Raw genomic sequence first — 26,796 nt, forward strand, 5'->3', positions numbered from 1 at the left:
GAAAGTAGAGTTTCGAAGAATGTTAACAAAGTGTTGTTATGTACGAGAAAGAGCAGAAGTCCATCTTGTACGATGGACGGTAGATGTATGGAATTCATTAACCATCAAATTAAAGTATAATAGAAAGAGAGAAAATTATATACAAGCTAGGTATAAGTTAAAATTATAATTTTACGTTTCTAACAGGAAACAGAATAATGTAAGCTGAACTCTGGATTTAGCAAACTACCGGAACAGTTATACCGGTTTTTTTTTTCTCTTTTTTCTAGATTACTCGAGCAATACAAGATTTTACTATTTTCATTGATTTACAAATATTTCGGTATAAACGATAATGCATCATATATTATCAAATTTGTATTGCTTGTGAAGTGATTTTAATTGACAATACGTTGAATTGATGTCTCATACGTGCGATTTAATATTCACCCACTTTTGAAAAATTAATTCATTTGTTTCTCTTTCTATCTCTCGCATGTTTACAAGCGTACGTGGGCTACTGACTTTTCAAAAATGCGAGCAAACTTTCACCAGAAATTTACGAATCAGATCGCATCGTGCATCGAAATAAGCATCATCGTTCTCGGATACACTCGGCACGTATTTTTGTGGTTGAAATCTTGAAATCTCGATTACGGAGAGAGAGTTGAAAAACTCAACCTCAAATTTGACGATTTTCTACTAAATTAAATGACTTTTTTACGTTAATGTTCGACAAATGGGTTAATCGATTTATAATAATTTCTTTCAAACGCGTTCGGTTATTCTCTATTTTGAAGTAATTACGAAAAGGTCAGAATTCCGACACGACCGGTTTGCGGCTAGCACGAAATATTTCGTATCTCTTCGGATATTTTTTGTTTCTATTTCAATGATCAGTCAAGAGTATCTACCACGTAGGTAACTTTGTTCCGAATTCTCGTGAGACTTCGTTTCACGTTTTCCAGATGTTACTATTACCTCAACGTATCGATTTCTTGAACCGTGAAATATTTTCTTCGTGCGTGTACCGTACGTTTCTTTTAGAATTAAGGAGACACTCCTTCTTGCCATAAACAGAAAAAAAAAAAAGAAAAAAAAAAGGACTAAAGAAATATATATACGAGTTTAAGCACGACAAGCATGAATTGAACGAGTTAAGATCATTAAGAATATAATTTTATATATTTTTACAAGTAATTAACTTTCTACGATAAAATAAAATATACTTTATCAATATACATTTGTGTCAGTATATTCACCAAATATTTTATCCTATCTGTTATCATTTTCTCTTTCTCTATCGATTCTAATATTTTAAAAGAAAAGATATTTCCTACGTTGAGTCTCATAAATTTGATTTTTACCGCTAGTCACAGTGTGTTCTCTCATCGTTTGTAAATTATAATTTAGTACTTCAATAATCAATGTTCACAAGCGAAAAAAGTTCCAAGAGGAAAGGAGACTATAAAAGGATAAAATATAGAATATGTCTATCATACGTTTGAAGTTCATCGAGGTCTTGTACAGTCTGGTTCATCCGTTAAAGAGAAATAACGATCGAAGACAAGTGGTATTTCTTCTTTTAAAAGAACGAATCAAAGAATTGATAAAAGTAATAACTTAGCAATGGTAATCGAATAAACTCTATGGAATAAAAAAATCTTATCAAATTAGGTACTAATTCTGACTAAATGTCTTCGATTAAACACGTCCAGTCCGGAATTTTCTCGTAATATAAGAAATCAAGTTGATAATAAAACATTGATTAGGAAATAACTGTAACTGTAGCAAATCGCAAATTGTGTTATATTCGAGAATATCATAAAAATCTCTTAATAGGTTTAGAAAATCGACGAATAAGACTGTACGTTAAGTCGAAGTTTAATATATTATCAGAATGAAGAGAGAGTGCAACTCCAGGAAATGGTACGTGGGATGATAATAAAGGAGATACGTCTATTGAAAATTGAATTCTCGTTAGTAAATCGAAATGTGAGATATCTGAAATCCGCAGTTTCATATTATTCGCGATTGAAACGATCGTGCTTTCCGCGACACAGCAGGACCGTTTGTCTCGGGGGCGCTGCTATTTGTATTCGAAATCACTAGGAAGTGAAATCCTAAACCGGTTGAACGTGTTGTTAAGCCAGATGCGTGTGAAAATCGTTCACCACCCGGCTGTTCATTTCAAAGCAGCTCACGGACGATCGATTCCGCAAATGGAAATAAGTCTTTTCGTTAGAATCGTAAACGGGAAACCGACTACCAAAGAAAATCGGTTAAGAAAGAGATAGTTAGATAAATAGACAGAAAGAGAAAGAGAGAGAGAGAGAGAAAGGACTTTTGCTCTTTCCAAAACACATCGAATTTATTTTTATCGCAAATCCTTTTCGCATCTTTGATTATTTAAGAATCGGTGTAATTCATAATAAGCGGGAAAAAGAAATTTAATTCGTTTCCCTTATCTTTTCTTTTTTTGTAATCGTCTAACGGGCATACTTCGTGGGTTAGAAGATTAAGGTACGCGATAAGACGTTCATTGTAGAGATAATTTCACGTTTAGAGACAAAGTTAGAGAGTGGAAAGGAGGCCGGGTGAAGGCAGACATTCCACGTGCTATCTAAAGTGCTAACCTTGAAGATTAAATTACATCAAAAGCTTTACAATTGGAATGCTCGAGTTAATAAACTTTCTAATCGGTTTTTGCCAACAAATGCATATAAGTTAACGCGAACTTCGTAACATTTTCGATGCTATCTTTTTCTATTTAACCTTCTGACGTTGAAAATGAACTCGTCAAAATGTCCGTTAAATCATTTTCCTTGCTTTTATCTCTGTTTACATGCCTGTTTCTAGGTATTGTAATATATTTTTTTCTCAAGAAAGAGGGATACAAATCGAAGGTGGTCAAGAATTGGCCGAAGATAAAATCTCGTTATTATTTTATTGTTCGCAAGCTTCTACGATACGATACAGGCACGTGGTGAGGTGTCGATTGGCTAGTTAGACCGACAAATTCTTGAACGTTCCCAGGCCCGTTTCTTCTGGTGCTCGAATAACGTTCACGTTTCTATACGTTCATAGAATAACAAACTAGAGAACGGCCAACGAGGATGATCCAACGATCGTCGCAATCGAGACAGAATCTTTTCAAATAGTTTTGAAATATTGCGACCTCTGTTCGTAAAATTGTTCTTTCATGATCGATCGGTATCATTTTTTCCAATCAATTTCATTTCTTTCCCATTTTTGAGATATTATTTCGTTTGCTGTATTTTTTTTTTGTTGATTGATCATCGTGATTATATCGTGTTTTCATCACTGTCATAATATTTTTATTACGTGACGGATCTTACTTCTTGTATGTAATAAAATGTATTTCTTTCTTTCCTTTCTTTTCTTTCTTTTCTTTTATTTTCTCTTCTTCAAACTGTTTAAATAGCTCTGATAATTGGAACGGCTCTCTAATTGCCGTGTCTCGGTTAACCGAGCGCGACAGATTGACTGCTACCAGACTCATTAAGGATCAATTTTTAAGATTAGCCCATTAATCACTCTCGCAAACAAGTATTCAACATTCTGTTCCACCCGTTTCGCACTTTCTCGATCGCTCAATCTCGTTATCGAATCGTTTTTCGCGGTACCGTGAATTAAGATCTATGAGACGACACGATGGCGTGTCTACTATCATTATGGGCGTCGGTCTAAAAGATTATTCTTATTATCTTAACGATTTGACAAATTATTACCCAGTTTTAGAAATCTACGTAATAATATAAGAAGTATCTAAGAAGTAGATTAGGAAATAAAGTTTTTGTTTTCAAAATTTCGAAAATAATTTATGAACAATAGAATCTAATATTTTATCGAATTTCGTTTGAATCAAGTAGGACAAAAATAAACGATACGATAACAAGAAAAATAATAAAATAATACACTCATAATATGATAGTTTAAATGAGGAAAAAGAAAAAAAAAAGAGATCGATAATTAACTTGCAATCTATTAACGTTAAAGAAATTCGTGTCATTAGAGTATTAATAAATTTACTCGATCTAACATTAACATTTTCACGATATTAATCTTGATAATGGAGATAATAAAGAAGATTATGATTTACGTAAAGCTGACGCCAATGCGTTTTAGCTGGTTCTACTACTCGGATCTTCCTCGATCTCGCGTACACATGATGATCGATAGACTCGTAAATGAATCAGCGTTTTACATTACATAGATACAGTTTCCGCGATTGGCCGTATCCAAGTGATCGCATACGTATCTATGTAATCCTTGTCGATGATTTTGATCGGCGGAACACAAATCGATATTGCGTGTCTATCTAGTTAAAAGTAAACGACGATCTTACGGCAAGTTACCGCTGCGAGCATGAACGAGTATATCAGCTTTGCCCCGTAAACGTCTGCACCGGTTCACTTATGGTCATCCTTTTTCGTAGGGAATAACTGTGTGACGTATAGGATAACGTCTCTTTAGATCGTATGATTTGACTGCCGACGAGCCGTTCCGGCCTGCCGTGAGAACCAGACGCAAAAAAATTATTTTCCGAAAGTACTCTTCTCTTCTTCGATGATCGGTGGCTCGAGTTACCTGTCTTAGGGTGGTGGTGTACGATCTACAAGATTTTTCATACTTCAATCCAGTTAACAAAAAGCAAAGTCAAGCACCATTCTAGACTTTATTAATCTACCAATCCCTACTAGTATTATTTCTAAGATTGTTCATAGTGCGTGAAATGATATTATCACGATAAAAACGAACAACTATTTTCTTTGTTTTTTTTTTTTTTAAATCGTACTATTATCATTCGCATTTATAGGTATTCACTTTAGAGTAATATTTTCATCGAAAGAACGTTTGATTCTGTTATGGAAAGTACTATTTTTTTGTTTTTCAATCTTGGCATTAGAAAATGAATTCTGGAATCCGTCCAGTCGACCGTTACAAGAAAGAGATATCTTGGAAACGTATGTAGGAAGAAAACTTGTTACGATTCAAAGGTAGTCCGATCAGACAGAGTTCAAGATCAATCTCATTTTATATCGTAATTTTGATCGAAAAATGTTCGGCAAGTAGGGTGGAAGATCACAAAGGTTGAAATAGCTGAGGATGAACGACTGGCCTCGGGCCAGGAAAGCGGTAGTCGATCGAAGATCTCCTACATTTCAATTAGTTGATAAATTATAAGCGCCATCGTCGTCAAAAAAGAAGAAATGAATATGGTCTGCTTGAAAAAAGAAAAGAAAAAAGAAAAGAAAAAAGAAAAAAACAAAAAAGAAAAAAAAAAGGAAAAAAGCAAGAATAATATTTTATTATTTTTCTCTACTTTGCTCTCCTTTGACGCATCGACCAAGAACTCGAAGTACCCGGAGCTATTCCCTAATAAACGCTCCAACATCATATTCTGAGAAATTTCCATGGTTTTCGCTAAAATAACGACTACGTCGATAACGTCCTTCATTATCGTCAAGGATACGATCTCAACCCTTCGATCTCTTCTCGCAAGTTCTTGCATAGCACGAGCACAGAATCGATCTGATCGATCCGTGCGACGTTATAGTTTCTTAATGACCCCATAGCCTCAAGCTAATACATTTTTTTCCCCGTTACACTTATCGATAACGCGTCATCATAATTTTCAATTTATGGATCGATCCAGAGCGATCCTTCGATCCGATATAGAGAATTTCTACCCTTACGTTACTATCTTCCTTTCTCTTTTCGGATCATCTTGTACGATCATCTTGTATGTTTCTTCTTTTCTTTTTCTTTTCTTTCTTTTTTTTTCATTTTTTCTTCTCCTCCCTTTTTCTTTCTTTTTTTTTTATTCCAACAACAAGTGAATCGAATCCTATCGGATCGAGCGACAGGTCGTTAATGTTGCACCAAGTATTCGCATTAGCGGTGCAAACATCGTAAGACGCGCATAATAATGTCCAATTAAATGACGATGGTTTAGAACGTTCATAGAAATAGTAGCGATAAATCCTCGATAGCTCGACAATTTCTTTAAGACGTTACTACCTGTTTTTATTCACATATTAGACGATCCGTTATCGCCTTTCCATATTACGACAAATTGGTCTATTATCACGATTCTGTTGGCACGAACTGGTTCGTTAGCGTGCTTGTAAAGCGTTAGATTTAACAAAGCAACAGCCTCTACTCGTATCTACTTGGCCCGTATTCAAAATGTCCTGTTAACGTTACTCCAGTAACGAATAACAAACGCGAGTTTAACGTTCCAAGTTAAATCGTTACGTTAATTCATAAGAAAAAAAGAAAATACTAACATTTTACTATTTTTGTATAAACTTATTCAGTCAAATTTTATGCATAACATTTACGAGGTCAAATTTGAAGTACGATATTTTTTCAACTGCATTCTATATATTTTACTAACAAGGTCGCTGACATCTTATTGCGTAAAAGTGGCGGCCACGTAAGAACGGTTAACAGAACTCGGTGCTAACAGTGCTTTGTCGTTCACTTTAATAAAGAAAACCCTTGCCGTTGGATTCTAAGCGCGTGTCTCGAATAGAACTACTACAAATTATCTTCGATCCTAGGTGTTTTCTTTTGGGCGAGGCTCTTATACGATTCTATATAAATAATTTCATAAAATATCTTTTTTTATTTCTTCAATTTTCAATCAATTTTGTCTTCTTTACCACACGTAATCGTTAAAGGCTAATATTTAAGATAAGATAAACAATTAGACCGCGTTAAATAGTTTCGATTGAATAAATATTCGATATTATATTGCATTGATAATAATGACAAAACAGATTACAGTAAAATAGAATGATTTATTTATTGTAATATTGAATTCACGGCCATTCGATTGAACTCGAAGTTCGTTTGTAGATATTCAGTGAAATATGGTCTACAGGAGGAATGTAAAAACCGTTTACAAAAATGACATATGTTAATATCAACCGGGATATTTATTACGACTGGTCGGGTCAACTTTGAATTACATTCCTTAAGTAACATAAAACAGTAGTCCGGTCTAAATAGGGAACACTGGGTTTCGGGGTCGCAAAAACGTCGTTTCCTTGTGTCCCTCGAGACGCAAACTCGTTGTCAAAAATACGCGATACGATTTGCGAAGACGTGATTCGGAACATGAGTTCAACTTAATTCGTAACGTTTCGGTCCCTTTTCTTATTTTCTTCTTCTTCCTCATTCTTGACGAATCTTGTTCCACGTAAAACGACGATAAAAAGTTACGTTGAACGACGTGTACGACGGTACACGTCTTTTACGCGAGGACCAGAAGTTGATTCGTGAGATAGTAAAAAGGTTTCAAGAGAACGTATACTTGCTCTCTTTATTTCTTCGTTTTTACTTGGTAACTTCACGTTAACGTGTTAACGATTGATAATCGAAATTAACATTAAATAGTAACTATAATTCAATTAAGTTGTACAAAGAAATTACAAAATATCTAAATTGATTGATTATTTGTTGAGATTATAATTAAAAAAGAATTAAAATTTTTATCAACATTTTCTAGACAATTAAAATCCAAAAGACATTTTTCTAATTGATAAGCTATTAAAACGTTTCTGTAAAATGTTGTAATTTGACGTTAACGTATCTATTTATTGTATATAAATCGAAGAGTATACAAAACGCGTGCATTAAGAATTCCACGAGATTGTTAAAGACTGATTATAATTTATTTGTGCTCCTTTTAATGCGTCCTCCTGGTCGGATTTATTCTCTTTTTCTTTTATTTATTTTTTTTTCTTTTTTTTCTTTTTTTTTTTATAGGATTAAGAGCGACAAGGCACTTCCTGAAGCAGCGAGAGCAAGGAAACGAGCGCAAAGAGCGAGGTCCTCGAAGGATGTGTGCCCTTCATCATCTCTCTTCTTCTTCTTCTTCTTCTTCTCCTATTTTTATTTCTTCTTATTTATTTTCTTACTTTTCTTATTTCTCGTTCTTCTCTGGAGCTTCTACTACTCTTGTCTCGTAAGGTGGGTAACCGTAAAACGTTTTGCCGACAAGCAGACCGTCGTTAACGTCTTATGAAATTATCGACAACGAAAGGAATCTTCATCGCGACAACGTACTTTCTTTTTTTTTTTCTTTTTTCGTTAACTTGATAACTCCATTTCTTTCAACATAATGTTACGATATATCTTGCAATAACCACGGATCGAAAAACAGCTCTAAACTCGTGTGCAATATATTTTTTTTCTTCTTTCTCTTTATCTGTGCTATTGAAAAATGAATATAAAAGAAATATAACAAAATTTCTATAGGAAATAAATGAGTTTAATAAAATAGCAAGAAGGATGGAATGATAAATTATACCTAATTTTTTACTACTATTAATAATATAGGTGTATATATATATACACATATACATACATATTGCAGGGAAATTTCTCGTAAAGTCGTTTCAAAAAAAGAAAAAGAAAAAATGGATAATAACGTCGACCAGGTCAGAAAGTGATCGTAGAACGGAAGTCATCTTGGTTAACGACGTATCTTTAAATAGTAGCAGGAACTTTTCGATTTTGAAAATGTTCACGCTCCTTTTAGCGAGCATCGTGAAAGTCGTGACTATGGAACAATGACTCGTTTGAGGATGTTTCGAGTTTCGGTTAGCAATAGTTAACGTCTTGTTAGAGACCTCGGTGGCTTTAAAAAGTTCAAGTTTCGAAAAGTGCTGATTAAAACTTTCCTAAAGGGAGTCCAATCCAACTAATTTCATGATCACGAATTTGATATTTATTTTTCCGCGATCATTTTGCATTGTTCTTCGAGATACTTTGTGTGAATTGAATGATCATGATTCATCGTTTTATTTTCACGAGATTATCGGATAAATATGAGTCAATTAAAGTTAAATATATTAAACGCATATAATGGACGATCCGTTATATAAAAATGCAAAAAAAATTATTTAAATCATTATAGTTTTTATATACCAATAATATATACAGAAGTTAATAATATGAACATTGTTATTAGCAATATTTCCGCAAACGATATAAATATGAGATGTAATCAGTAATTTGCCAAACTCGCATTACTAATGCTAGCTTAACAATTTTAATAGAAACTTTCAGCGATACGATCCTCATAACAGATCTTAATATCTATTATTTTCGTAAGTATTTTGCTCGAATTAGTACAAATTACCGTGAAAATGAGAGCCTTCTTGCATGAATATATCTACTCACGTAGACTGATCAAATAAAAACTGAACATCTGAATACCTATTTTCTTGGGGTTGAAAACGATTATACTTAATTATACGATTATACTTTGGAATTTGATTCAAGGCCATTGGATGATCCAAAAAAAATGACGTGTATACAAATTTTTCATATGAAATTTACGTTAATCTTCGAGAAATACATTTGACATTTTGATTTATGGTTGATACACTACGTAAGTATACACAGCAACGTACCATGTTTAAATGACTCGAAGAAAAAAAGAAAATAAAGTCTCATTAATTACTTTCTCAAAGGTAGTAAAACGGAGGCGTACACCGCATATTTGTTTTCGCTTCGTCGCCTTCTTCGTACCGCGTAAGAAACTTTGTGGTGTTTCGAATACGACGAGGAAGACGATGCATCGCACGATTTACTCTTTCCAAGAACATCAAAGCCACCCAACGATTGCCATTAGATTTCTAAGAAGAAACAATGTTCGGCCTTGTGCTTACGTAAATCTTCCTCGTTGAAACCGTGAACGCGTTCCCAATACACCTTGTACTTCTTACAACGTCTCGCGCAATTACAGAGAATTACATATATATATATACGTATGCATATAATATGTACAACGTCCTAAGTTTTTTCGCACTTACACTCGAACTCTCGACGTCGTCCTTGGGGGAATATTTTGTTGTTTTTGGATCCTTGCCTTGAACGATCACTTCCTCTTCTTCTTATTCTTCTTCTTATTTTTGGTGACAAATATATATGAACTTTAGCCGATAAAATGATTAGAAACGTAGAAGAATAACTTTATTTAAAGCACAGTCATTTAAAAAGATTGAAATTAATCGGGACAAAATTTGGAACTATCGAAAAGAGTCAGCCCCCCTCTTTACAGTCGGATACCCAAAGTGTAAGGAGTAACGCGCGAGTTCACCGACTTCCGTGGATCGCGATCTGCTATCAGAATGAAGGCTTTTCTTAAGGCTGTCTCGTACTTATGTCGCTGCCCCCACCTGTGCTAGCCCAACGGGCTCTCCTCGCAAACCTCTTCGTCTCTTACTACCCGAAGAACGATGCCCCCCTCTGGATAAGAAAAGGTAATATGTTCGGTCTAGGACAGACACGGCACACTTTCCTTCGACTCGCTTCTCTTTCGGTGACGGTTCACTCTTTCTGCCCTCTCCTCATTCTATTATAGTTCTCTACTGCTCATCTTTCACCTCCTCCTTGAGAGAGAGACACTTTTGCTCTCTATCGCAGCACCTTTCATCTTTTATTATACCCATTTATATTACTACCACTTACGTATGATCTAATTTGTTTAAGATCAGACTATAATTCAATATTTTGTCTGTTGATTATCAATAACGAATCAATTTTTTATTTCATTGTCTTACGAGTAGTTTATTTTTGTCTAAATTTGATTCGCGATTTAACGTTTCGTCTATCTAAATTTTCTTTCTTTTTTTTTTTTATTAAATAAATAAAATAAAAATATAACGAATAGGAATCGATTGATTTCCCATCCTTCCCCCTCTAAGAATCTATATAATAAAACGTTCTCGTTCGATTTAACGACGCGGAGACTTCAACGCGTGGCACGTAGTAGTAGTAGTATCTTTAAGTAAGAGAAATTGGATAAGTGAAGTAATGTTAAGGTAGAACAAAACGAATTGGAAATAATTTTGTTGTGCGAATGTAGTGAATTTATCGTTAGAGGAAGGAATAACGATGTCGATTCTCCGAGAATAACCTTTCCGTTCGTTTCATCTCGGATTTCACGCAAAAGCAAGGACTGCTCGTAATTCCGAGCAACTTCGAGTAGATGGAAGAAGAAGACTCTGGGACTCGTCCGATTCCACGCACTTATCTTCACATTTCTCTCCCTACGAACGGATTCATGCATGCACGCATACTCAGATATCTAAGTAACATCGTATCTACATATACCGTGTTAAAGAACTTTTCTCCAAGCTCATCTCGCACGAGCCTTGCCACCCTTGTTCGCCATTTATTAACGATCTGCCACGGACTTCGCGGTGAATTAATTTTCTTCCGTCGATCGATCCCGATGATTGATCCTCGATCGTTCTCTAACGCGAACTCGAAACTTTTCATCCCTTTTCGACGAAGTACCAAGTAGTAGTACACGCGTACACTTCCAGCTTACATTTTATCGTATCGTTCGTCTTCCTTAGAGAAAAGAAAACAAAACAAAAAGGATACCAGAGAGAAAGAGAAAGAGAAAGAGAAAGAGCAATCTCGTTTGCGGTGGCAAAGAACGCGTGTCACGTCGCGTTAGACGCAGAGCGGCCATGTAATAGCTCGCTCCTGCGATTACAGTCGGCGTCTTCTTTCCTTAGGCTTAGTTTACGTACGACGTTTATCGTCGGTTTCGCGGCTTCCGATACCGTCAGGATCGGTATATCTTGTGAAAGAGATAGATCTTGACGATTAGCTTGATATTCATGCGAATATATAATACTTAACTCTCCCTATCGTACTTATAGCGATTGATGGGCTTCGTTTATTTTCAATTTATTCATTTTATGTGTTCTCTTGATATTACAATAAAAATCTAGAAAATATTCTAATCGTTTACTTTCCGTTTGTATTTATAATAAATTACAATAGTCTAACGTTCATCAATGTTAGACATTGTGCAAGAAATCGATTGTTCAATTTAAATTTCATAGAAAAATAATATTCGATAAGATAATTAAATGAGGTATATAATAATATAGATAAGATTATTATTAATTTCATATGTAGAAATATTTGATTACGTAGACAAAATATAAAAGTAATATATATTGTTATATATTTCCAGCAATATTGGTTTAAAAACGATCATATTAAAATAGAAACGTTGATACGTAAGGTTTATTAAACTTTCACGGGGGTGGCGATCGAACTTCGAAGAAGAGGAAGCAGAAGAGATAGTTTTCCTAGCGAAGATGAAGGATGATAACTCGTACATATCGCGTACAGTAAAAGATATTTCGAAATATGACCCATGCTTGCAATCTGTTTTCAGATCGTGCAGTTTATTTCCGTGGAATACCGCTACACATAAGCATCCTCATTATCAGCCTCGATTTATCATTTTATAACGCAATGAAGACGGGCCAGTCATTGTCCAAAGCCGAGTCTAATTGCGACCGGCAAACCGTTGCGTTGAATATTGATAAGTTGTCAGATGTTAGAGCGAAAGAGAGAGAGAGAGAGAGAAAGAGATAGATGAACATATTCAGGTGTTTTTTTACGTTTCATCACACGATTCAAATTCTACAGTAGATTCGTTCATTAAGGTACTAATAGACTATGGAAGAGACATTTACCGATGCATTTTATAGAGACCGACGACTTATTTATTACGCTCACGTGCTCACTTCTAGAGCCAACAAGCCAGTAAAATCCCGATCGTATGTTTTCCTTCTTTTACCTTCTTTCGTAACTTCGCTTACAATATGGCGTATATGATGTTTTTCTTCTTTCCCTCTCTTTTTACTTTTCATTTATATAAATGTATTATACTTTCAGTACAAATTCAAAAATCAGAGTTAAATTCGTTACAAATTTTCATTCAGTAATTCGTATTAAAATTGTAATCTTCTATTTAAATGTAATTAACAAATTTCTTTACTTATCCTTTTCTCTCGTTAATCCCTTTTGTCAGATTGAACTTTTTACAATGAATTTATTGTTATCTATAGCATATATAAAATTTAATTTAAATATCATCCTTAAATTGATACTTTTTTCTTCGATATTTCTCTTAGTTGTTTTAATCATTTGAAGATCATTACAGCGAATGTGAGGATTTTCTCAGAGAAACACCAACTACTATACCTTTATCGTTCCGTTGATCTTGGATCGTGCAAAAATCTAGATCGATCGTCGTTGCTCTTTGCGGGAAAAGCCGTCCTCTATATTTCTCGTGCGAAACTCCATTCTGTGCGATTTCTTCGACTAGTCGTTGTGCAGTATCCGCAGAACGGAATGTAAGACCGTTTCTCGATACCCACTCAAAGAACGGCACACGACACTTCCGATGAGTAAACGACATCGACATTCCGCTCCATATTCGTAATCTTTCAAAATGGCGATCTTAGTTTAATGACGAACGTTCTTTTGTTCCTCATTCCTTTTCTCTCGTTTGATACGCATTTTTCAAACTTCACCTAAGACATCTTCTTTTAAAACTAACACGCGATTTATACTTGGTGTTTACAGCTTTCAGAAAATATAATATAATACGATAATTAATTAAGATAATTCATTTTTATCATACGATTATTTTTTCTTAACAACGCGTAATTCAATGTGATCGAATAAATAAATGAATTTTTTTTTTTTTCTTATTTTCATCATATAAAAATATGTAAGTTCTTTCCACGTTGGTCACTAATACCATATGCTATCGTTCTTTTTTTTTTTTTTTTGATGATAGTCTCGTCAATTTTTTGATGGTCAGAAATTTCTTAGATAAGAGTTGAGCGGCTACAAGTAATGTTCTGATCTTCGAGAATAATATAAATCAAGTTGTTGCGCGTGTTTATTTAATTCTTTATTTACTAATTAATAGTTTTTCCGCGTAAAGCTTTAAATGAGATAAAATTTGCAGCTTATTTAAAAGATATTACCATATGGTAACGTATAAATGATTAAGCAGAAATATGCCCTTCGTACTTTCTTCATCGATAACTCTGTTTACTGAACATCTTTTAATAGCGCTTTATGGTAAATGACCAAGGATGAGAAAAGCATTAATTATTAGTGAAACATCATAATTGACGGTTTTATTGCCACGATTTAAATTTATTGCCTCGAAAATATCCAATTATAACGTATATACGAGATCTTTGTTTACGACGTTTCGCGAACGACCTGCATTTCCCTTTTTATTTTACGCCTATTTCGTTTCATTTTAATTTCATTCTTACGTATCCGTCCAACAAACCGAATTTTTCTTCTATTTCTATTTCAAGACATCAATTGATTCAATTTTACAATGATTTACAATACTTTCTTCTAACGCGTTAAAAACTTTGAAAGTATAATCGTTTATACTTAGTTATTTTATTTCTATTAAAAACTTTCTAAGCATAAGATATTGCTGTTTATATTATTCTTATTATTAGTATCTGTGAAATCTTGGCTTTAGGATGCATTTAATTTCATTTGTCATTAAAATTTGGAGTGGAACCAATTAAGCTATCTCGTTTCACGCAAGCGAGTATCATTTGAGATTCTGTGAATAGTCTTCTGTAATTGTGCAATTAACTTCAATACATACATGCTAGATGCCTTATGTAGGTTAATATCTCTAGTTCTCGCTATATATAATTAAATTTTATGAAGAACGGAAAAGAAGGCAGACGTTTATGCGACGATATTTCGAAGATTTTTTATAAAAATCGAAAAAATTACGATCATACGCGTATAATGTTTATTAAATGTATATTTCTCTGATTTACTTTTATCATATTCTTTTCATTTAGATATGATATTTCTTTTATAAATCAATTTGATTTTCATTTTTAAACAATGATTATGATATGCAGTAGCCTTGAGAAAATAAATATTAATGAAATTCTTAAACGTGTGTTGGGAATTTCAATCTTGGTAAGGGATAAATATAAAAGGATTCTAGGATAAAAATTGTAACAGTAGTTGATTTTATACAACAAGATTATTTTCTGCCAACAAGTATAATGATACTATTTTATAAGTATCTTTTCTTTCTTAATGTGAAACGAGGCAAACCGAATGAAATGATAAGAGTAAGATAAAAATTACGATGAAAGAATTTTCCTGGTGTTAGTTGCCATCCAAAGCAGTGAGATGCGAGCTGTGAGAAGAATACGTCGCAACATACTGTGAAATACCTCGTACTTCCGGCTCGGTCGAACAATTACGAATCCAAATTAACGTGTGAACGGGATCCCTTAATTTTCTACGGAGTTTCTCAAACGTCTCAAACATCCCCCTCAACGGTGAAAGATTCAACCCGATGGTGTCTGTCAGATTAAGATTCTGTTTAATGAATTTTTTCTTTCTCAACGCGTCGATCCTTTTATATAAAAAAAAGAAGAAAAAAAAGAAAGACAAACCGGTTCGCTAAAACTGCACTTCTATAAATATTAAGTGCGAAACTATGATTTAATCTGCGATCAAGTTCAGTAATTAGCTACTGGGTAACATTGAAATACCGAGAACGTTTCTATCAATCTCTTCTTCTGCTCGTAATTTCTCTTCCAGAAAGTTAATTGCTGTTGGAGAGTAAGTATATATGTATTTATATCGTTTTGTTGTCTCGTAAAAACGTCAAAATGTAATATTATTTTGAATATTACATTCCAAGAGATCTACATTTAATAATTTTACATGCTTTCACAAATAATCATATTGAAAATCAATTATAAATATAGCATCAAGTTAATCCGATAAACGAGTTATGTATTTCCATTGTTATTAAAATAATATCACCATTTTCAATTCAACTATTAACTTTTATTATTTATATTTATTAATATTTACATTTTTTATTATCATTATTAATATTTACCAAAAAAAAAAAAACAAAATGTACAATCCAAAAATTCGAATTTAAATCCCCCCACTCCCACTGGGCTGGGTTCGGTAGCTAGCTCAGTTCGCGACATTAAATCGTCGTATGCAAAGAAAATATGCAAAATACTAAACGTACACCCACGCGTAAATAATATAAAACAAAACGTCTCGACGGACCGTTGTTGGCATTTCTCGCGGGAACAGAAAATGCGTGTATGGCATTGGAGTACTTTGGCACGCGTATACGCGTGCATAAAAGCAAAGAAGACGAGAGGTGGAAAGGTTTCAGACGTGCAAGGAACAGATATGCTAGAGAATAGTTGAAAAGAAATAGAGAGAGAGTGAGTGAGTGAAAGAGAGAGAGAGAGAGAGAGAAAGAGAGAAAGAGGGAAGGGATAAGAGATGGCAGAGGGAGAAGACGCACGTTATAAATATTGATCGAAGCCGGTTACCCTTCTCGAATTATCTCAGACATCTAGCTATACTGATCGCGTTTGTTAATCACGTTTCGTCATCTCCTCTTCGTCCTTCTCCTTAGTTCTATTGGTACTAGCGATCTAGCAACTAGCTAGCGGCCGTGTGCCGCCCCGTTGCCTTCTCAGTACGTGTCACGGTGAGCGTGAAGGTGGGAATGCATTATCATTACGTCACGCAAGCTTCTAAGCTACCGCCTATGATGGTAAAGAAAATTAAAGGATACGACAGCTATCCTATTTCCCTCATTTTCGTTATTTTATTATACTGTTAATATATTTTTCATAATGTTTTCTATAAAATAGGATTTTTTATAATAAAATATATATATTTCTTATTTATTATTCAAAGATTATTCTTAAGCGTTATTTGAATCGATGCTTTTTTTTAACTTTTTTTTTTTTTAAATATATTAAACGTATTAAGAAATAAATTGATTTTAAATTGATTTAAATATAGCTTTGACTAAAAATTGCGGTTGTTTGAGAATAGGAAATGTCTATGCAATTGTAATATAGACGTGCGTTCATCGTCAGGTGACGTGCGAACTCTGCAAGTCGCAATACTATGGCGCCCGAAACGGGACAAGATTTTGTGATTCAAATATATAGAGAATACCGTATCGCGATTGTTAGATATTCTCTTGTAACTCTTCGATGGAAATTTATTTCATTGACTTGTACACGCGTTTCGTCTTCCTTTTCTATTTTTATCTCTTCCTTATTATATTTAATTTTTTTTTCTTTTTTTTCGTATTGAAGTTTACTTTTGTATCTTTCTGTTTTATCAAAACGATTCATTTGTGATCATCGATTTTTTCTGATTTTAATAATAGTTATTTTTCTATACACACACACACACATATATATATATATATATATATTTTCAAGTTTAACCTTCAACAGATACTACAAATCTTCAATTAATTTGTTTTTATTGCTCTATCCTAGACACTCATTTTCTTCGTAGACATGTTAATCCTGTTTACACGGTACTAAACATAATTTCTCAGGAAGGAAGTTATAAATGAACACAACTACCGTCTATCTGCAAACATATCGTCTTACGCGTGTCTGTTCGCGTGTGCAAGGCTTTTATTTGTTAAAATGGAATTTTTGTGTGAGAACGGTATTAAAGTCATACAATTACATAGAGTTCCATTAACATAATAATCCGTACATCCAACTTAACGGGAATTAGCAGGACTGTTATCGAATTTTCTTCAGGATTTTCATAAAAGCCTTTTTTAATTTTGGAAAAAATGAAAAAAAAAATCAAATTTTGTTTGTACCGAAACAATGACCAATTTTCTCTTAATAGAAAAGAATTTCCTTAAAATAACTAATGACAAATAATATACTATATGTATTCATAATTTTTAAGAAAAGAATTTAAAAATTGTCCATTTATGATTAAATTTGTTCTTAAAAATCGTCTCGTTAATTTGATTAAGGAGAAAGTACCGTCAATTTGTGTGTAGATTCTCATAAAATGAAACTATTGTCTCTTTCTCTTTTTATTACACCAGCAAAAAAAGAACTCTTAAAGTAGTTCTCTCTCTTCTATCCGCATCTTCCACGGCAACGTTTCCTTTTCTATATAGAATAAAGTCGCTGTTACCTCCGATCAGATAAAATCGAAAGCATTTCAAACACGCGTCACGTCTGCCTCGTGCTTTTAATCTCTCTTTAATCAACGAGTTACTCTCTGGGAAGCCGAGACGAGGAAGACGTACTCCAAGTACGCTTAACTGTAAAGCTTTCCTGCATTTATTAATAATCACATTCGCTCGAGATAACTGAGTTTTCATTTTCAATAGAAAATTTCATCATACACTATAGTTATTTTAATTATTTTTTATTTTTATTTTTAATACGTTCCTAATACGAATTATCTCAAAATAATTTGATGAACCTTATGAACATAGTTCTGGACCATATCCTGGTTTTAATATCCTTTCTGAATAGAACTCTTGATTTTCTTGGTCAATGATATAAAAAAAAAAAAAAGAAAAAAAAAATCTTCAAAGTAGGTACGTTAAGAAATAATGAGATTATAGAAAGACTAGAAAGGCTAGAATTTATATCGAACAAATTGATCTAATAAGATTTTCGTATAATTAAACGAGTACCGGCTCATCATTAATAGCAGCTATCACCGAGAACGTTCATCGTCCTGGTTCAACTATTATCGACGGAAGCAATTAATTTTTTCTCCTTTTTCAGCCATTCGATACGTTTCCTTTAACAGGTTATACGCAATATCGTACAAGATAGTAGGTCACTCGAATTCCATTTTTATATAGCGGAAATGAAGGCTATCCGGGATTCTACAGGAAAAGGAAAATTATGCAGAATCATCACAGTTTGATTCTGTGATGCCAGTGAATGCACTTGCTTGAAAACAATGAAGGAAGAAAAATAAAAGAAAAAAAACGATGAAAGATTGAAGGGAGTGTATCAAATAGTATACAATAGGTAAGATTTTTTCTTTGAACAAGGAGACAACAAGTTGACGGAAAGAGAAAGACAGAAAGAAAATAGAAAAAGAAGAATTTTGTTTTTTTCATTAACATTCTAGATCGAACTAACTAACAAGCTGTTAAAAGTCGTTTCCAAGTCACGTACTCGTTGCATCCTTTTTTTGCTGCTCATTCTACCTTTTAATAGACGATATTACGAGCCTAACGAGAACATCAAATCTGTTTCTATCGATCTTTCGTTGTTTAGATACTTTCACTTTCCGCTTTTCGTCCGACTAACAATTATCACGTACGAGATCATCAAACGGCTTTTACACGATCTTTTTCTAATCCTTTCACGAGCATTCGCGCACGCTTGGCTGACCTGCCGAGCGCGTGCCCATGAAATTGACGAGTACTCGGAGAAAGTAACGACTTCTCGGTTGTTTGCTTTCGATACTTAACGGGAAATAATGATACTCAGCGTGTTAAATCCATGCAAACATTGCTTTGAAATCGATCGATAGAGAATTTAATTTTCTTTCGAATAAGTGACCGAAATGTTAAACGTTTGATCTCCTAAGATTATACTCTAGCAAGAATTTCTACAAAATGAGAGAGTTTACGTTTTGAAAAGAACAAAAAAAATAGAAGACAAAGGGAACCGGGAAAGTATGATATTCAATCGACTTACAACGGATTCGTGTTCAGCTTATTGTTTGATTTTTTATATCAGTTCATATCATCAATGATAAATAAAATGTTACATTTTAGATATTATTAGTTATAAAATCTTAAAGAAAGTGATTTGTTCTTGATGTTAATTCATCCAATTTATTGGAATTTAAATAAGTATGTCGGACATCGATCTCGCGGATTATTTGTGGATTCTAATCACGCTAACAGAGAAAGGGATTTCATTGCAAGCTAACGCGATGACTAAGCAAGAGTGATTCAATCGTTGATCCATTAGAATCCAGGTGCACCGTGGAAAATTAATGGCATCCTTTCTTGAATTGGCAGCCTTGAAGTTGTAATACAGACCGGGAGACCGGTCTGGGGATGTGTCATTACCTGCGGATTACTCGATTACCTAATAAAGGGTCTCCACGATGCGAAATCCTGGAAAGTTTCTTCGTGGTCCTTTCTTCTTTCGCTATTACCACGATAATTAAATCTTAAACGTCTTGTGCGGCTCCGTTACAGAAATCGACTGCTTTTTTACTCGTTTATTTACATGATTATCTTGTACGAGTAAGATCCTAATTCATTCATATCAAATAAGATTAATTTACCCCGAATTCTTCAATGATTCAATTACATAGAATTTTCGTTCTTTTTATTGGACATTCTAATTTGTTAATTTAAAAAAAAAAAAAAAGAAGAAGGAAAGAAAAAAGAAATTAAACATATAGTTAGCTGCAATCGTGATTTTAGGTGAATCATTTTAAATTAATTATGCAAATGGTCGATTCGCAAGACTCTCATTAACTTTTAAGAGTATCGTTATCGAGATAATTTCGAAGAAAAAAATGTTAAAGTTTTCATCGTTTCCCAAGAAATATTTTCATCTCGTTATCACATTGGCGAACAAGTTCTCAGAGTGCTTAGCAACGATGAATTAATTTCTTTACGTGAATTTTACCATGGCGCCTCCGGAAAGTTACAACCTTGCACTATAAGCAATCGGGTTTAATGTTTAATTGTAAGAGTGATCATTCTCGCTCGTTATCATCGTTATTGTTATTTTAATTTATTTCTTTCTACATTTTTCTCATTGCCCCATTATCGGACAATTAAGCACTCATTAAAAAAGAGATACGTCTTTCTCGCGATTATCACATGAACATTGTGCTTTTTCTAATGAATTATTAAATATCAAATAAATAATCAATGAACCGTGAATACCGATCTTATCTCTGAAATCGATACGATCTCTCGTGCTAAATATTCTAGCATAAAATCATATGCATTTGTAACTCACAAAATGTGAAACTAATGGGACTATTATCATCAAGGATAACAAGAATTTCCGATTTCGTTTATCTTCTTTTCTTTGCCACGATAAATTAGTTACTCCCAAGATCGTTATCGTGATAACTTGTTGGGAAGCTAAGAAATTGTACATTTACATGCTACCATATTGCACGCTCTTTCCAAGAAGTAACTTTGTTAAATCGAGCTAGAATTATCTTGATCTTTGAAAAGACGTACAAGGGTACTCTAGACGAACAGTATATGTATTCTCAAGATTCTAATTCAATGATGTTTAGTATACCATATGAAAAAATAAAAAGTATCAATTATTATAGTTTTCAATTTAGCTTTAAAAGTCTACACTTTTCGTATTTGTGAAATAAAAAGTATTAAGTAGGAGGTTATTTATAAAAGTTCAAACTGTTATGTAATTATAGTTGTTATTTATTGTAATTTAGAGTCTAAACAAAAAGTTTATTATTGTTCGTATTCTAGGAAAAAAGAGCCGTTAGCAATCGATCGAATAATGAACGTCGTGAAATGTCCGACGTATATAATTATTATTATTATTAGCATGCAACCGCAATTTCTTTTTTTTTTGGGATTGAAGAATCCGGAGCGAAGTTGGAACGTGCCGACAAGACTTCTCTCGCGTGGCATACTCGCAAAAAGAGTTACACATGTATAAGATCGTTCGGCTTCCTTTCTATAGTGATCCACCCACTAAATAACGAATGTATTGGATACGAGTCGACAAAAAACAGGTAACCGCTTTCTTCGAGAAAATGCGCCGAATTTTACTCTTCGCCAAATTCTTCGCTTGTCCACAAATGCCGAATGTCGAACAAAACCCGACCGTTATGACGACCGAAAAATTGGTAATACAAGATCGATGATCGTTCTGCTTTTGCTTCCAACCAAAATAATTTATTCCATGAATGAAAGTATTATATATGTTTTAAAAAATCATATTAACCAATCAACCTACTGATAATTAAAAGTATTCATAGAGTAGTAATATAAAAATAGAAGATGTTATTTTTTTTTAAATATTCATTATAATGACATAAATTTCATTGTATGTAAGAACGTAACATAGTCAAAATAAAATGTAGGCAAAAAAAATTTTAATTTTATGACTAACAATAACATATTCTATTAATTTTTTTTGTTAAAATTCTCTCTTTAATCCATTACGTTACTCACGTAGAAAGTGATAGATAGCATGATTAAAATAACAGAAATTTTTAAAGAGAATATTCATTAATATCTGAGCATGGGCCACGAAATGTAGTTGAAGAAAGTCTGCAGGCCGCAAACAAAAATGAAAGATCAAACAAAAAAAATGTTAACGAGCAAAAACGAGGCTTTTTTTATTTTGCATCGTAAGTTCTTGCAAATCGCGTATTTGATGATATCATTGTTCTAAATAATTAATGGACTTTATTACATTTTTTTGATTTGTCGGATTATGGGGCTTAATTTTGAAGTTTGAGTTTAAATATCTAACATCATTAACGAGTGAAAATTCATCGTCGTGTCGATACAAAAGCAGACAAAACGGTAATCGAAACTCGAACGAGATTGGAATAATGTGATGCGATGGAAAAAAAAGAGTTTTAATCGGAAATCGAAAAAGAAAAACAAGAAATCGAATTGCTTCGTTAAATACGTATCGCATTATAATCGCCTGATGAATTACATTAGGTTTTGGTTTGCTAAAAAACTTACACGATTTAAATTCCTTTATTTTAAAATTCTTTCTTCTTCGTAAGTAAAAAGAAATTTAAGAAAAATATAAGTAAAAAATTTAGGAGTTTATCAATATCCTTACTCTTGTTAATTAATTTTATTTTATCCATTTAAATTTATATAAATAACAAAAGTTCAGTTAAATACGTAAAATAGATTTTAAAGTATTTGTAGCTTCTAATTAATCGTACCGTGTAATATTATCTATAAAAGTATAAGGATATATTTTTAGAAAGTAGTTAATCTTATTAAAACGGAATACTTCATTATAATTTTGGTTACCCGTTAATATTTTCAAAATAAATAGTAATCGAGTTTCGAGAGTTTTTTAAGCGGCACGAATTATAAGTTGATGTTTTACAACGTTATGATTTAAAAGAAAAAAAAATTAAGAAGAAGACGAGAGGATACATATTGTAATAAACTTCCTTGCTACGAGAAGAAGTCGATTTGCACGAAAATTAATAAAAAGTGATTTTGTTCGTCTTATAAGAACATTAGCGAAAAGAAACGGAATAAAAATATGCAGATCCGTATAACTGTGCTTTAGGATTCGCCACGAGGAATGACAGAAAGAAAAAGAAAAAAAAAACAAAAAAGAAAAGGAAATGAATTCGATTCAAAGATGAAGTATTGAATTTGTTTCGATCAACTTTTGAAATTTAGTGTCACGTTCTTCTTTATTAAAAATTTATTAAAAATTATTTACTAATTAAAATAATTTGACTCTCCAGGCAAACAAATTGTTTACTAAAGATACTCTCATTAAATTAATTAAATAGAAATATACTAATAAATTAACAGTGATTTGAATCTATTATATTTTATTATCTCTTTTTCTTTCGGTCAGTGATAAATTTTAAAAATAAGACGACGAGACTGTCCATCATTAAATACACCGGATGTGATTAATCCTGACGCGATAATTAGAAATTTCACTTAATTTACAAAACCCTACCGTGAGCTTCCATCGATAATACAAGTTAAATATCAATGTTTTGGTCTACTGATCTCGAAACTTTTTTCCTTGGTAGTTACTTATTTTATTTCTTAAGAAATAAATAGCATATTAAACGAAAAACAATTATCGATGAACAGGATGGAAAGACAAGGGAAACTTGGTGGCAATTGGAATGAATAAATAGTTAAATATGGTTAGAAAGGCTTAAAAGACGATGGTGATGTACTTCATTACCGCTATTTAATCTTAGCCAATCTATCTCCTTTTAAAGGGTCTTTAGCTCGCCGGTCGTACATTGGCGTAATCAATTCAAAATTTAGATTTGAAGTTAAAAAGATTGTTTTTACTTGCATTATTCGATTACTTTTATTATTCACGATAATAGATTAAACTAATGATTATAATTAATGCCAATGTTTAAGATACGATTTATGGTATCGATTATTTTTAATACAAAACTTCACATGTTATTAATAATAGTTTGCAAAGTAAATTACGCTATTGAGTATTCTATCTAAAGGTAAACACCTCGAGTAATAAATCCGTCGAAAGATTTCCTTTACAAGCAAATTCTTTTTATTCTTCGTTAATACGTCACCGAGTCTTGAGTGACTCCTATACGCCAAATATATTTACTTGTTAAATAAAAATTTTTCCTAACAAAGATTCTAACATGGAGCTTGTTATACAAATACGTTTAATAAATTTTACAACTACAATATTGGTTTTATTAGACTGGATTCTTAATGTTTTTACATATAAATGTTTCTGAAAATGAATTTAATTATTGAGAAATATATTAAAATAACAGTTTGCATTGGTACACGTATAATCGTTATGTACATAATACAATCTATTTTATTTGTAAAATATAAAGTATTATATACAGAAATAATTTTGAAATTTTTAAAATTCCAGTTTTTCATCTGAAATAATGATAAATTTATATTTCATTATTTCAAACTAAAGAATCAACAATCATTATTAGTTGAGAGTTAATAAACGGCTTACCATTCTCCTTAGCCTTTAAGCCTTTTCGTGCTTCCTTAAGCCCCCATAAAAATTCGTGAAATATGTGAAGTGATTTTTTTAAACTGGTCTTTTTGTAATCTTTTATCTTTGTTGTATCTAAATTATTAATTTCTTCTGTCTTCTCCTTTGCATCGAATTCATTAATTTCGTTTATCAATGTCATTATTGTTGGAACTTTATCTGGTTGAAATTTTTCTATGGTCTTTACTGTAAATGGAACACAAACCTTGCCTGTTTTTGGATGTATGCAAAAAGGTGATTTTAAAAGATGATTCATTCCTTTTGTAACATTTATATCTAATCGTGGATAGGCATATTGCAACATTACTTCTTCTCTAAGATGACGATATAGATACCATTTTGAACCTCTCTAAATTATTTATTGTAATTAAGATTAAATTTGAAACATTAATTTCTTTTAAGTTCACATTTATTTGTACCTTAGTTCTTCTGTCTTTGACAAATTCACAAAACAATTTCCATCGTGCTGCACTGGACGAACATTGGTCAAATAAATTCTTTAGTTCTATCTGGTCTTCTTCTTCCGGTAGTATTGCTAAAAACTTTTCAATTCTTTCATTGGTTCCTAATATATCTTGCTCTTCGATGCACATAGGAATAAATTCTGCTTCAATTATATCCAGTGCACGTCTGAGTAAATATATAAAAAATCATATATTATGTAAACCAAGAAGAATATATTTTTCATCGTTATAAGGATACGCAATGTTTTACCTAATAGATTTATGTATATTATCAAGGGTTAAATTGACTTTCTTTTTCATATATTCTCCACCCCCAATAATTTGTAAATATTCCGCAATGCTAGAGCGTTGAATATCTCCTAAAAAGCGTGCTTCTGAATCACAAACCCAGCAATGTATACCTCTCCTACCAGAAAATACCCAGAGAATATGCTTGAATCCAAAATCAGCTAAACCGATAATTATTTATTCTAACATTAACAGATTATTTTTAACAGAAACAAAAACATTTACGTATAGATATAACATTGGAAAGTATGTATAAATACCTCTCAATGCGGCATCCAATATTTTACATGCAAGTACCATAAACTTCCAACACTTGTTACAAATATCTGTGCCTTCGCAACATGTTCTTACTTCATCGTAATCTGTCATATCGATATCAAAAACAAGTTCTCTTTCTACGGGAAAAAATTTTGGTCGTTTCCTTTGTTCCTTCGGTCTAATAATTAAACAATTATAGCAATAATAAAAAAATATATTATTTAATTAAATAATAAAACAAATATTATTAAGACAAAAATCATTATTACGGGACATTGTACACAGCACCAATATCAATTTTAAATGGAATAAGTCTCTTGATTTCTGCTTCTAATTCTTTGGGAGTTTTAAATGATTGAAATCGAATATAAATATCATCCTGAAGAGTTAAAGAGAATTCTCTTCTAGTAAAATTATTTACTGAAATTAATATTAATAAAATAAAAGTAATATTAGTTAAATAGTTTTTTTTTTAGAAAAAAAAAAGAAATTATGTTAGATAACAAACTTACAACTTCCATAACTAAGCCAGTCATAATAATCATTGAAAGGAAATAATCTGGCATAATAAATCGGTAATAGATCAATGAGATTTTCTATATCTCCCATTTTCAATCCAAATATAATAAAACTTATGCTAAGAATCACTTAAGGGCTCTTTGCCTACAACTTTTTTAGATACACACATTTAAACTGATATGTCACAGAATAATAAAACATTAACACAAATTTGGCGGGATTATAATATGAATCTACAAAAGAATACCAAATTCAATCACGTTAGTAGATGCTCGCGCTAGTATCGCAACACATTTTATTCTCAGTAAATAAAGATTCCTGATTGGTTAATTACTTGGACAAAAGAGAGAGCGCATTCTAGCAGTGCTTTAAGAAACTAAATGCGATTAATCGACTTATGCTAGAAATAAATATGAAATATTGTAACTTTTAACATTTAAATTCAATATGTAATTTGAAAATTAAAAAACTTACAGATGTTGATTTTTTTATAAATAATGAATAATTACAATACAAATTAATATCATTGAACAAGGTAATATAATTTAAAGCAAGATGCGCATAATGATACTCGACTCCTGAGTTCGTTATATACAGCACAAAAAGGTTGAAATTGAACTTCAAGAATTGAAAAAAATGAATATATGCATTTAACTGCTAGCTATTTGCTAATTCGAAATCCATAATTGCTAACTCTTTTAATTAATTATTTAATTAGTTTTTGATAATTGAAAATGTGAAAATTTTTTTTTTATTTCTTAGTAAAGCAACGTAGTTGGCCACAGCAGAAAAAAATGAATAAGTGCGCTAAATTGCTAACAAAATGT

General features: G+C 32.4%; 1 protein-coding gene across 1 annotated transcript; it reads right to left on the reverse strand.

Moving 5' to 3' along the window:
• Window positions 1-23,940: 23,940 nt before the first annotated feature.
• Window positions 23,941-26,250, reverse strand: LOC122524886 (DNA primase small subunit). The gene is made up of 7 exons (XM_043647374.1): window positions 25,963-26,250; window positions 25,720-25,870; window positions 25,453-25,628; window positions 25,155-25,353; window positions 24,860-25,070; window positions 24,399-24,789; window positions 23,941-24,313 (listed from the first exon to the last, which is right to left on the reverse strand). Exons 1-7 carry the CDS (start codon window positions 26,057-26,059, stop codon window positions 24,294-24,296), a joined length of 1,245 nt encoding a protein of 414 aa, XP_043503309.1. The 5' UTR covers window positions 26,060-26,250; the 3' UTR covers window positions 23,941-24,293.
• Between the last annotated feature and the right edge of the window lie 546 nt (window positions 26,251-26,796).

Source organism: Polistes fuscatus, unplaced genomic scaffold, assembly GCF_010416935.1.
Source record: "Polistes fuscatus isolate 324 unplaced genomic scaffold, CU_Pfus_HIC Scaffold8, whole genome shotgun sequence".
Classification (NCBI taxonomy): domain Eukaryota; kingdom Metazoa; phylum Arthropoda; class Insecta; order Hymenoptera; family Vespidae; genus Polistes; species Polistes fuscatus.

Bases quoted from the DNA above. Each gene is read 5' to 3' on its own strand.
- LOC122524886 (XM_043647374.1), bottom strand. From the start codon at position 26,059: ATGGGAGATATAGAAAATCTCATTGATCTATTACCGATTTATTATGCC. The intron at 25,871-25,962 runs GTAAGTTTGTTA...TATTAATTTCAG, and splicing joins CTGGCTTAGTTATGGAAGTT to TAAATAATTTTACTAGAAGA. The intron at 25,071-25,154 runs GTAAAACATTGC...ATATTTACTCAG, and splicing joins AATATACATAAATCTATTAG to ACGTGCACTGGATATAATTG.